Below are 13,031 nucleotides of genomic sequence, written 5' to 3' on the forward strand. Positions count from 1 at the left end.
TGTAAATCAAATACTGCTGGTGGGCTTGCAGCACTAGTTGTGCCACCCACAGAAGCAGCTTGTAAAGTGTGTCTCAGGCCTGCCATTGCAGAGCCTGTGTGCAGTCCAGTACTGCCATGTTGACTTGGTAGGTGCACCCACTTGCCAGTCCCCAAACCTTCCCTTTTCTACATGTTAGCCACCCCTTAGGTAGGCCCAAGGGCAGGGTGCACTGTATGTGAAAGGTAGGACATGGCCCGATGTGTGTGGCATGTCCTGATAGTGAATTACAGCCATATTCGTTTTTCACTATTGCAAGGCTACCTGCTCCCATGGGCCAGAATGGGCAGTTTGATTATAACATCTTATAATCCTAACTGACCCAGGGAACAAGGTAGAAATTCGAGTTTAGTATGTCTGAACTCAGAATGATAAAATACATCTTTTAGTGAAGTTGGTTTTAACATTCTGTGTTTGAAAATACCACTTTTAGAAAGTAGGTATTTTCTTACCTAACCATCCAGCCTGCCTCTGCTAGGTTGGTGTATTCTGTGTATTTCATGTCTGGTGTGTGACTGACAGGGGCTGGGGTGGCTCAGGAGACAGGGTGAGTCAGCACTAGGCTGAATAGACCTATCTGCATTGGGAGTGGTGGGAGGAGTAGCACCTGGGTCTGAATAGGGCTGTGCCTGCCTTCCACAATGCTGGCTCCACCTCCTGTGGTACGTCTGATGACCCTGGCCCACACTGACAAAGGAAGAAGTTGTGCACTGGCAGAATGCACCCAGAACTGGTTTGGATTAGGTACAGACACTCTCTGCCTTCAGAGACAAAGGATTTGTATGTATAAAAAGGGTGACCCAGACCCCAGAACTTCAGAATACTTCTGGGAATCAAGACAAACCTTTGCTGAGGAGAAGAACCAGGAAAATGAAGGAGGAGACTACCCCTGTGTTGTGTGCTGTTTGAGGATTGGCCTGCAGTGGTTGCTTCATTGCCAAAGTAAGGAGAAAAGGACTGAGTGTGCTTTCATCATCTTGAAGAAGATCTCCAAGGGCTCGAACTGTGGTTGCCTCCTACTTGAAGTCTCAGGGATACAAGACTTCACCACCAGCTCCCCCCTGAATTCCCCTGCTGGGAATTGAAGTGCCTGCTGTTGTGTTGGGCCTTCTGAGAGACTGCGTGTCGCTGGGAGCTGGAAGCGTGACTCAATGAAGAAGAAGCGTGTCGCCGCCGCGGCATTTGCCGTCGCATTGCCAAGTAAGCGTGCCTCCACTGACGCTGTCACCATCACCGAAGCACGTCGCATCACCAGAGAAGCGTGCCACCGCCACAGAGGTCGCCGTCGTATCACCGGAGAAGCGTGTCGCAGGGCCTGTCGTGGCTCAGAAGTTCTTTGAATCACCACACGGCCGTTGGGCGTGCACGCATCGCATCAACGTTGTCTCATCACAACCAAGACGCCATATTGTCACATCGCACCAGATCGTCGCATCACATCGAGGTGCCCTCTTGTCGCATCATACCGGAGAGCAGTAAGAAACCTACGCATCACCTCCTCACACAGTAAGGAAGCAAGCATCAACTCCTCTGCGCAGCAGTAAGGAACCGACGCAGCCACTCCCCTGAGTGTAAGGAACCGACCCATCACCTTCCCTTCCCTTCGACCCTTTTGTTTGTTTTGCATTACGCACCCAAGGTACTTCGAGAGTAAAGTGTCGCATTTTCACTCTAAAGTGAACTAAGCTATTTCCTACCATTTTAAAGTTTATTCGTGATTACAGTATTGTGGAGATTCGTCGTTTGGTCTTGTGATAAGTCTAGTAAAGATGACTTATGTTTTTTAAACATGTGTGGTGTCCATTTGTAGTGTTTTCACTGTATTACTGTATGTGCTCACAAATGCTTTACACACTGCCTCTGAGATAAGCCTGCCTGCTCATGCCAAGCTACCAAGGGGGTGAGCAGGGGTTATTTTAGGAGTGTACTCCCTTACCCTGACTAGACGCAAGGGTCCCTATTTGGTCAAAGGTACCTACCTCTGCCAACTAGAGACCCCCAAATCTAACAATCCTCTTAAATCTATCATTAAAAATGTAGGGACTCTTTTGCAAGAGCTTACATATGTCACATATTACTTCCAGGTGCTTTGCAGGTCCATTAACTATCATCTGACTGTAACCATAGTTTATACATTTGAGTGTGGCACCAGTATTTTCTAATTACTATTGGTTGTTGATTAAATAGCAGTGTTGGTCAACAGAAGATGAAAAGTGTTTTTCAAGATATATTCTGAAATAGAATCTTGTGGCATATACTTTAATTCTGTCTGTCAGAATTTATATAATTTGGCATTACCAGAAGGGCTATTTGCTTTATGTAAAAGTGTATATACATCCAAAGTACAGTGAGAAGCATCTTCTAACCAATGGGAGTTCAGCAATTTCTCTAAAGGTGTACAATGTTCTTATTTAGATTAACATCAATTATAAACAGTTGTATTCTTTTCTTTATTTCTTGAATTACATTTGAGTTTAAAGTCCCCAAACTAGCCATTTTGCCTTCTTCCCATACATGCATGAAACTAGTGATTCATTTTTATACCATGTTTTTCAACATGATCCTTGATCATGAGATGCCAGGAAACTGCATGGGAAGAATTTGGGCCGGAATCAACAATTCTGGCCAGACTATCCCATGCAACCGCTGGTGGTTTTAAGATTAAAAGCCAAATGTATAAACCCCTTTTGCAGTCACACACCCTGTGATTTACAAAAATTCAGTCTTTGTGACTGCAAAAGGGCTTATCACAATGTATAAAATGCCTTTCCAGCTCATAAAATGGATTTCAGGGCCATTTCTGAATCGCAAATAGTAGGTTGTGTAAAAAAGGTGCCACCCTCCCATTTACTATTTCGAAATGTATGTATGAAAGGTTTGTAAACACAATTGTGGTTGCAAACCATTGATCAGTTACCGACCCCCACATTGGGATGGTAGTTGATTTGTAAAGGAGAAGCCATCCCCCCAAATTGGGTCAGTGGCCTCGGGAAGAATCAGGCAGAGATCCAGAGGACAACTGCTTGCTCGGCCCATTGTCCTCCTAAATGGTAAACATTTCTCTTTTAAATGCAGAGCATCTGTGCCTTTAATGGACAGAAACTTCTTTTAGAAACAAAGGTCCTTGGATTCAAGCTAGCCTGGCTGATGAGAGGTGATACCCCAACACCAGTCTCATGATGCTTGCTTCCGGTCCAGGGAGGACCCAGCGTGGCAGTTCCAGCTGGACTGTTCTCATGAGTAGCAAGGTCAAGACTGATTTGCATATGGCTGGGTCCCAACTGGAGTGACGTAGTGAGCAAAAGACTGATGGATTTACCCAGACCTCTTGACTGTGGGTGAATGTTTCATTTATTCAGCATTCCTTCCATCATTTGCTGCTGCAGCATTTTTTGCCCTAAGTGTGATGGGTATGCCCAGATGTGGGTCTCTTTCTTGCTGTGCCACTAGATTCAAACTAGTCTGGTTGATGAGTGCTGCTACCACCAAACTGGTCCCAGGATGCTTGTTTCCGGTCCAGGGAGGACCCAGCTTGGCAGTTTGGGCTGGACTGTTCCCATGATGAGCAGGGTCAAGACGGGAATGCATATGGCTGGTCCAAACTGGGGTGCCATAGTGAGCAAAAGAATGATGGATTTAACCCTGATCTATTGACTGGGGGTGAATGATTGATTTATTCATCACTCCGTCTATCATTTGTTGCCACAGCAATTTTCACCCTAAGTGGAATAGGTATGTCCAGACGTGGGCCCCTTGTTTGCTCTGCCACTGGATCCTTTGTTTTAGGTTTCATATCTCTTTTCATTATGTCATTATTCATTCCAGAATGTTTAGGTGTTATTTATGTCTGCTTTATCAAACAGAACCTAGCTACTACCCCACCTACTCAAGTCGATTTCCCTAACTGGAGACCTTAAACCGCTTAAAAGAATACTGGGGCCAAAGTAGGTTTCTATCACAGAATTAGAAATGTGCTTTTTAAACTTTGGCAAATGAACTACTGCCTTTGTTACAATCGCAAAGCATCTCTGATGGGAGTATGCATCTCATAAAATTGTACAAAAACCTCACTAATCTTATCATCCTTGATATTGATGACATTTGAATCATATTTGTTGGACATGATCAGCCTAGATTCTCTCAATCACCACAGCCTATGCTCTGAAGGCTTACTCACGTTTCTCCTACAAAAATTATTTAATTCAAAGGGCCAACTCAACAGAAAATAAGTCTGCTTGACTCAGCGAAGAAGCAAACCACTTTTATTTTAGGTAAGTTGCAGAATCTCTTTCTTTTTCCACAGAAGAATAGCAAACACAAATACCTGTGATTAATGCCTCACAGTTGTTCCAGGTTATTACATTACCTTTGATGTATCTATCCTACAGTGCAACTTGTGAACAGGAGAAACAAAGGTATATTCCTATGCCTTCGAGATTTATAAGCCTCAAAACAACTTCCACTTCAAAGGATGAATCCATTATTCACTCCTCATGAACAATTAATGATTCAGTTTTACGAAAAAAGTCTAATGCTAGAATGTTTCTATCACTACATATACAGACTTTCCAACTTAAAAAGAAAAAATCAGTGCAAGGAGGCGGCGTGACCTTGGAAGTGATGAGACTTTGTGCTGAGAAACACTTGAGGAGCACTTATGCCCCCTCTCCCTACCAGAATAACCCTCCACGCCAAAATAGACAAAAGTCTTCTGATGGCCTGTTGTTCTCCCAAACACTAAAATGGATATCGGCTGCTCAGAGCCTCCAAATAATCGCTGGAATTCCATTCAATGAAGGCGTTACCAGAACACCTTCCCTTCCACCGAGTAATATTGGCTCTTCACTGGGTGACTATGTGAAGGGAACTGATGTTGTGTGACAAACAGTTACACTGTGTGAGTTTGCAGGTCTTCTCATATTTTCTGAAACCAGTTTTCTTGAAGAAGTCAACTTGCCTCAGTTTAGGAGAATAACATTTCTCCTAAGTTTTCACTTATACGTAGTAGCACAAATACCTTGTGACATATGTCATCTTCAAACAGACATTTAAAAAGCTTCATAGGCAATGTTGACACACCTCACTTCCAGGACTACCTAATTTCACTTCCATAACTGCTTGAAATTCCATGACAAGCTCTGTTTTCTATCACAAGTAAATCCATTGGTGAGATGGATTGACTGTAACAATATTTTATTTGCATTTGTTTAAAAATAATATTATTACATACTTTCTTTTGTTTGAAAGAGGAATTTAATCCCTTCACATTCCAGTCAAAAATCTTATATAAGATTTTAAATGTGGGTGGCAATGACACAAGATTAGCCACAGAATCTTAGGCGGGTATGACGGTTTGACATTCCTGAAAGTAGTGTCGAGAACAGGACCCCAATGGAAGATTGAACGCTTAATGGTGATAATTATTTCAACAATGTGGTTAATTAAGCACAAATTGTCATTGAATTGCTGCATCACCATTGCACCTTAAAACTAATACTAATACATATTTGAATGATAATATGTTTTCCAGTAGCTCCCTTTCCACTAAAAGTAAGTCACAAATTAACATTTAGGACCCGATTTATATTTTGGCAGGTGGCCCACCATTCCATCATAGGGATGGAGTGAAATACTCTGTCCCCGTGACTGAGGGGTCGCCTGCCTAATTTATAAATGGCAGCCAAGCAAGCGGTCATTTATAAAAGCATTGGCAGGAACCGCCATCACAGCGATTCCTTTAAAGGCATTTTACTGTTTGCTACAGGAAAGCAGCCCTGTACCAAACAGTATTCTGTTTTATTTACAAAAGAAATCCTAATTGACATATAGACATTTCTCTGACAACCCTTACTTCCTAGGGCTGTTGGAGAAGTTTGGCCCCAGCGGAGATGGAGTAGTCTCCACCATTGTCTAACTTAAGGTCTGCCCACAGATAGATTGGGTGGGCGAACCACAATGTTGGCAGAGAGGGAATTCCATTGCAGCCGCAACAGAGTTCCCATACAGTCAACATAAAAATAAGGCCCTTAGTATCTTGCTCACAACTGAGAGTTGTGCAGATGGTCCTTATGGTTACTCAGGAGCGGTGCTCAATGAAGGAAAAGGAATACATGTTGATTTTGAGTTTGACTGATAAAATTCCTGTTCACCTATGGGACAAAATCTCATCACTGTTGAAGTGGTCATATTTTGGGTGCTCCATTAGGTTGAGGAAGATTGTCCACTAAATTGGCTAAATCTGCTATGAGGTGAGCTACTTTGGGGAGAAAATCTTGATGGAGAATCCACAAATGTCCGTCATTGCTCACATAAGTCTAACTACAGCAGTAAAGTTGCATTTTTGACGTTGTCTCTCCTAATTGGTAGCTGATGTTTTGCTCTATTTTTGCTGATATTAGGACTCTGAGCAATCAATGCAACACTGTGTATGCTGTGCTCCTAAAATGCTACTGTAAACTTGATTTCAACTAAGTGCTGTAAGCTAAATGTCATATGTGATTTGCATTGTATATTTACACCGGAAACATATAGGGCAAAAATCTATGGCTACTAGGAATATAAATTTGTTCTGGATTTATGGCAATTTAAAAGCACTGTATTGACCAATGTAAGAGGAAAGTGATTTTGCCATGTAGGAAAAAATATGTTTATTAATTGGATAAGTCCCACCTAAAGTGTGCATTGTTAGCTTGCAGGACTGGGGGCTTAATATATAAAAATGTGGCATACTAGAAATTGGTATCAGTATGTCTTCGATGTGATTAATTGTCCAATGGATGTTTTCACTATATAGGTAAAGCTATATTATCCAGGAATAGAGCTAGGTGCAAATAAATTGCTAATTTTTATATCTCCATATGAGAAAACACTAGAAAACCTATTGAAAGTAATTTTTCATTTAGCTTAGAAGGCAACTAATTTAATGGCAAAAGTAGATTTTTGAGAACCTTGCTGGAAAAGTAACTTTTGAAACATGTACTTTGTGCTGCCTGAAAGACAACTGGTTTAATAACAGTTTGCCTTCCTGCCGTACTCCAAAAGCTCAATACACATATCTCCCAGGGAGTTCAGGACACTTATTTGAGAGGACAATGGGTTTGCCTTTAGTAAGGCAGGAGTATTGTCAATAATGGGATACTTAACAGGCATTACCTATCTTGGAATGACACAAGGACAGTTGACAGAACAAAGGACAGCCTTAGCATTTCTTCTTTTGACTAGATAACATCAAATGGGGCTGGCAGGGATTCTTCCCTTTCATTACCAGGGGCATCCTAGATTTTCTGGCTCCAAAAACAGTTTGGTTCCTGACAAATAAGAGGTACCTCATCTGCATAGGGGAGTGGCTGGGGGGGAGCCAAAACCTGTCTGGATGGAGGAAGGGTATTGCCATATTGGATTTAGGGCTCCTGTGAATTTTTGCAGTAAACTGAAAAAATGGGAAATTGACATGAATATAGCAATGATTGGGTAACAGTAATTCTTCAATCACTGGCTAGAGCACAGTAGAAGAGCACCACCTTCTCATAACATTCCAGGACCTGGAAAGGAAAAGGACTTGGCTGGAAAAGTAGAAGATGAGTGCTTAACAAATTATTTTCTGTTAAAAGTGCTTTTATTCCAGTTATTAACATTACACTTAAACATAGCACTAGTTCAAACCATATCATAACCTAAAAGATTATTGAAGCATCATCCTTAGTAAAGGGAGGATGGTTTGTGCTATTTAATCATCATATAGCATTTGTCAAATAGTTATGCATGTCCCATAATTCAACTAATATCGTATAAGAAAATGTGGTTATTTTAATTTCACACATATAAATAAACAAATACATTTGTGCCATGGAGGATCAGAATTAGCTACGGCCTCAACCACATAGCTAGATTGTAAGCCTAGACACACAGACACACTCCATGACATATCGCTCCCCTATAAGGGATACTGATGAAGATGTCCAAGATCACAGTGTGCTAATGAAGATATGTTCATTTCCTGTAAAAGCGAACACAATACTTGGTTTGGGGTCCTGAAAAAAAATCAGAAACAACGAAGATAAAACCTGCTGTTATGCCCAGAGCAGCAATGGTTACCCGAGCAGGATCATTTTAAGCACATCTCTGTAACTAGGACTGCAAACTGGTGAAGGTAAAACATTAGACGTACCTTTTTTTTCCAAGACAGTTGCGTTGCTGGACTGAACTATCACTGTGAAGGCCTAATTGTCTGACTAATTTGCTATTCTATCAACATCCAACCATCCATCTTCACAAAGAGGCCTTAGACTTATTATCAAATGTTTTTTTTTGTTTTAAGTCGACGATTTATGCATGCATGCACACCTGTGGCAACCTTTTACTTGCATTTGTAATATGCACTAAATTCCCGACAAAGAAAAAGTCTGCTGCCCTAGGGAAAAAGCAGAAAAGGGATTGCTTTCTGCATACAATGCATGTCATGGCGAGACAAAAGCACACTCTGCGTGCGTTTTCAATAAATGTGAACAAGCAGTATACCCTACACACAGCTGTGCCATCAAACGAGGCCCAAGAAAGTGGGACTCGTTTCAAATTGATGTTTAAGGCACATGACATATAACGTGTTAGACCACATATCAATTGGAGGTGTGGTACGTCAACACATTCTTATAAAATGAAAACAAATAAAGGTACTTACAAGCGGATCGATGTGTTGTGCCGTGGGGATACAAAGCAAACACAAGGAGGGGGGGACCTCATGTTCTGTATGTTACTAGCCTTCCCCCAATTTGGCAATGCAGAATCCAAGCTTGCATCATCAAAGGCATTACTGGAGGAGCAGGGACCGAGGCTTGAGTGCCGCGACAGAGCCCATCCTACGTGGAGCTGTCGCTGCTGGTGTTCCTGGATGACAGGCTGGCAAGGCTGGCGGCAGCCAAGGGAGAGCAGCGGCATGCCGACACCGGGATGAAGCCATGCTAATAAAAAAAATGTATCCCAAAGAGAGCGCCATACCAAAACATGTAGCGCGGCGCCTGTCTGCAGTAGTTATATGCCCTAATATAGCCCTTTAACTCCCCAATTTGGCGCTGCAGAATCCAATCTTGCTCCATTAAAGGAGTCACTATAGTAGCCAGACATGGAGGCACTGTAGTTCCAGCGGGCAGAGCCCGTTCAACCTTGAGCCATTGCCGTTGTTGCAGCTGGAGGCGGCCAAGGAAGAGCAGGATTAAGCCACAAAAGAGAGTGCCATCCCCAAAAATTTAGCACAGCACCCGCGCATAACGCGCCACAGCTTGGGTGCTGAGAGTGCAAGGACTTGAGGCTGCAGCCAGGGAAAGACTATGGAGCCCACAAATATGAAAACTGGTGCCATTGTGAAACAAAGAACAGCGCCTGTTTACATAAAACGTGTGCATGCGGCAGCCTGTGAAGCAGACGTGGGCTGCATAGTAATAAATAACAGCGGGGGCCGTGCTAAATATAAAGTGCGGCTCCCAAATACATACAAGTTATGCGTGTGGCCACCCGTAACGCGGGCACCGTGTTTAAAAAATAAACAGGGTAAGGTACTCCGAACAGGCACACAGTAACACCACCAGTTAATAAAGTAAAGAAGTAGTCTGCAAAGGAACATGTAACACATAGAAGTGTAAGAAGACTATAGTTGGCCGGTACTCTTCACCTGAAACCAGAAATGATGTATGGGTATCACCAATCAATAAGAAGCCAGGAAATAAAAGCGATGGAGGAGTGAACCAATTGCAAGCAGCAGGAGGGATTACACTCCGTACAATGATTACAGCAGGTCTTACAGACAGTGCATGCGCACTGCAGCGCAACCTAAAAATGATTTGCAATAGGGTATCAGACACAAAGGAATCCACAGTGATCTGAAAATATCTGTTAGACAAAAACAACTGCAAAACCACATTATACTTGTCCTACTGATACCAAAATGAGCCAATAAGATATGGTGGTCCACAGTATCAAAAGCTGCTGAGAGGTCTAGGAGGATCAAAGCGGCCAACACATTTTGCCACTTTTTTGACATCACAAAGTCGAAGAGCCTCCAAAACTGCCATCATTACAGTTTCCGTGCTACAGACCGTATAGAAGCCATCCTGCAGTGGATGTAGCAAATTGCTTGTCCTTCACAAATTGAGATTACATATTGCACACTCAAGCAGATTAGCTAGGTATGGCAGATGGAAAACTTCCCCTTAGTTCTCCGCACACTCAGGATCTAGCATAGACTTTTTAGTAGTAGAAAAGAGCAAGACTTTTTCAATTCTCCAGGCACAATAACCAGGGATCAGTGAAGCATTGATCACAGCTTTAACTTAAGTGTGAGATTTCAAAAGTAGTTCTTTATGCAACTTGATGGGAAAAACATCAGATTCCAACCCAGGTTTACAGTTCTTCATTAAAGATAAAAAAAGTTTAATTGTCTAACAGAGAGAATTGAGTAAAACTTGTTTCAATTAGCTGCTTATTTTCAGCTGAGAATAGCAGTGCCTTAGGGGCATCACAGTAAGAAGTGATCATCAAATTTGTTCAGTTAGGGTGCCTAACTAACTCTGTGAGATGTAGTAGCGACCTCCTTCTTTTCATTAATAACACAGAAAATAGCTCTCAAAATATTTGTAGGTAGCAAATGCAAAATTCTCTGTGCATAGCAGGACTATTTTACATTTTTCAAAGGATGGTTGCAGGCAATATTTTAAGCTGACCATTCACTCTTAGCCAGAAAAGAGTAATCACAATGCCATACATGTTCTCAATCCCAGGTCATGGTCACTAACTCCTCATTAAATTAATTATTCTGGGTCTTGTTTTCCCTAATCCATTTTTTTCCAGGAAACCGCACCCTCCAAAATGGTGAACAGTGTGTTATGACATTCAGTCAAATTATTCGGATTCATAGTATTGCTCCTGAAGGACACATTGACCTTACATTTAGATACAAAAGAATCAATATCTAACTTTCTTCATTTATGCGTGAACTTGACAGATGGTGTGGTAGGTAGATCAACAGGCAAATACTTTACTGACCAATTAAACAGGATCACCGATTGGTAAGTCTGAGTGCAGGAAAGTGAGAATGTGTCTTACACTGTTCACTATCACAGTAAACAATTACTAGCACTTGACCTGCCTTATAAGTTGGAGTAATGCTTGTTATATTAAAATCAAACAAAGACTATAGTTCTCTGAAATTCACTTAAATTACGTTACCTAACTCATCAGAGTGAACATTAAAAAAACCTCATTATAACATTCCTAACTTTATCCGCGTATAAATTGTCCAGTAGAGAACATAAACGCCCCAAAGAAGCATTCAGGCAGCACTTATCATATATCAATCATTTTGGTGTCTTTTTGCTCATTAACTTTTTTTATTTTTCTAAATTAGTTGTAGATTTATGATGTTGTTTTCTTGACTTTAAAACTGTTGCTCCTGCCTGAACACAACATACATTTCTCTAAGAAATTGTCTGCTGGTTGTGCCATAGGTATCAGTGGTGAGCTGAGTTTCACGGACACTTGTATTGAGACCTAACAGGGTGTATTACTAACCCCTTTCTGACTGCTATCTGTGAGCACTGGAAAGGTACTATTAAAAAGAGGGGGGCATTTCTGGTGGCTGCTCCCTAGCATGCATGAAGGTGTTTCTCAGGATGTTAGTGACTCCATACTTAAACCCTGGCACTGTTATTCTGCCTGTTATGTATTTACTTTAACTCTGGAAGATATTTTGAATGACCAGTCATCCTATTCTGAGCTGCAGGTGTTCTAGGGTTAAGGTGGACACTGGTGAAGTAACGTGCAGAGCTACAGTATTCTTCGCTGGTGAACTGTCTGCCACCTTGGGCCCACCCAATGGAGCAGTTACACTGCAGAATCTGTTGTTTATTGACAGATTGTCTATCACTACTTAGCGGGAGTCACCACACCCTAGCAGAAGTAGCAAGCTAATACAAGAGCAGATGAGAAATCAGAGGTAAACAAAGCAAAACTAACCACCCCAGTTCTTATCAAATTACAATTTATATTTGTTCTTTTGTACGTTTCAACTATGTCACCTTCCCACCACTAAGAAGCCCCTTCGTGCCTTACTGTGCACAAACCTAGCCCATCCCGGGTTATCATGGGCGCTGTGTTGGTTGTTTCCTTGTTCATCTTTTGCACCCGGGATCGGTCTGTGGGCTGTGTTTGCTGTCAGCATTCCTATTGACCTGAATATTTGTATTAACAAAAAGTCATTCGTTTTCGTATTGAAAAGCATGTTCCTTAAGTGATAAAATGGCATTATAGTACTGCTACTTTCTGTTTTTACTCATTTTAGACAGTTGCACAAACACACAGCTTTTAAATAAAAAAGATGTTAAACTTTTTTCACCAGGGCAAGTACCTTTGTGAAAAATTACGAGAACTCAAATATCGCAATATCGAGCTAAAGTTAATGAGTGATATCCAGCAGAACACGTCATCGCTGTTACAGGACTTAAGGAAATATGGTGAGTTTCTTCATAAATTTCACTCTGGTTAATTTAATACCACTCTGTGAGCTCTTGCTGTTTCCTTATTTACAGTTACTCTAGATATGAAATAGTACGTGGAATTGCTGCCTATGTGCATGATAATAAAGATATGAATTTAAAATTTCCACAAAAAATATACTTTTGATAGAAATGTCTCCCTCTTCATTACGCATTGTTTTATGGGAATGTTCTACTTACTCTGTTCAAATCTAGATTTTTCTTTATTTTCACCTAATATCAAAGCAATAACGTCAATGTGTGAGGTAAGAGTGAAACACAAGAATGAGTGAGGGTAGCATTTCCTTGATGAAAACCCCATAAAACATATGTAGTTGGCTAAAGATTCTAATTTCCGTTAAAGGGCGGTAAGCCATTGGCTAATTTGAGAGTGACACTCTTGTGAGAATGGCAGGCCCTTCAAACTAAACTACTGGATTTTCACTTTAAAGTAAGAAGATAATGTGGATT

General features: G+C 41.4%; 1 protein-coding gene across 3 annotated transcripts in view; it reads left to right on the forward strand.

Moving 5' to 3' along the window:
- PLD5 (phospholipase D family member 5) overlaps window positions 1-13,031 on the forward strand; it is a 1,783,935-nt gene that overhangs the window by 1,060,869 nt on the left and 710,035 nt on the right. For all 3 annotated transcript variants that reach the window (XM_085611414.1, XM_085611415.1, XM_085611413.1), the window contains exon 4: window positions 12,425-12,539. In XM_085611414.1, the coding sequence (XP_085467540.1) occupies window positions 12,425-12,539 (115 nt within the window). The remainder of the gene's footprint in view (window positions 1-12,424; window positions 12,540-13,031) is intronic.

Source organism: Triturus cristatus, chromosome 6, assembly GCF_964204655.1.
Source record: "Triturus cristatus chromosome 6, aTriCri1.1, whole genome shotgun sequence".
In the NCBI taxonomy this organism is placed as follows: Eukaryota; Metazoa; Chordata; class Amphibia; order Caudata; family Salamandridae; genus Triturus; species Triturus cristatus.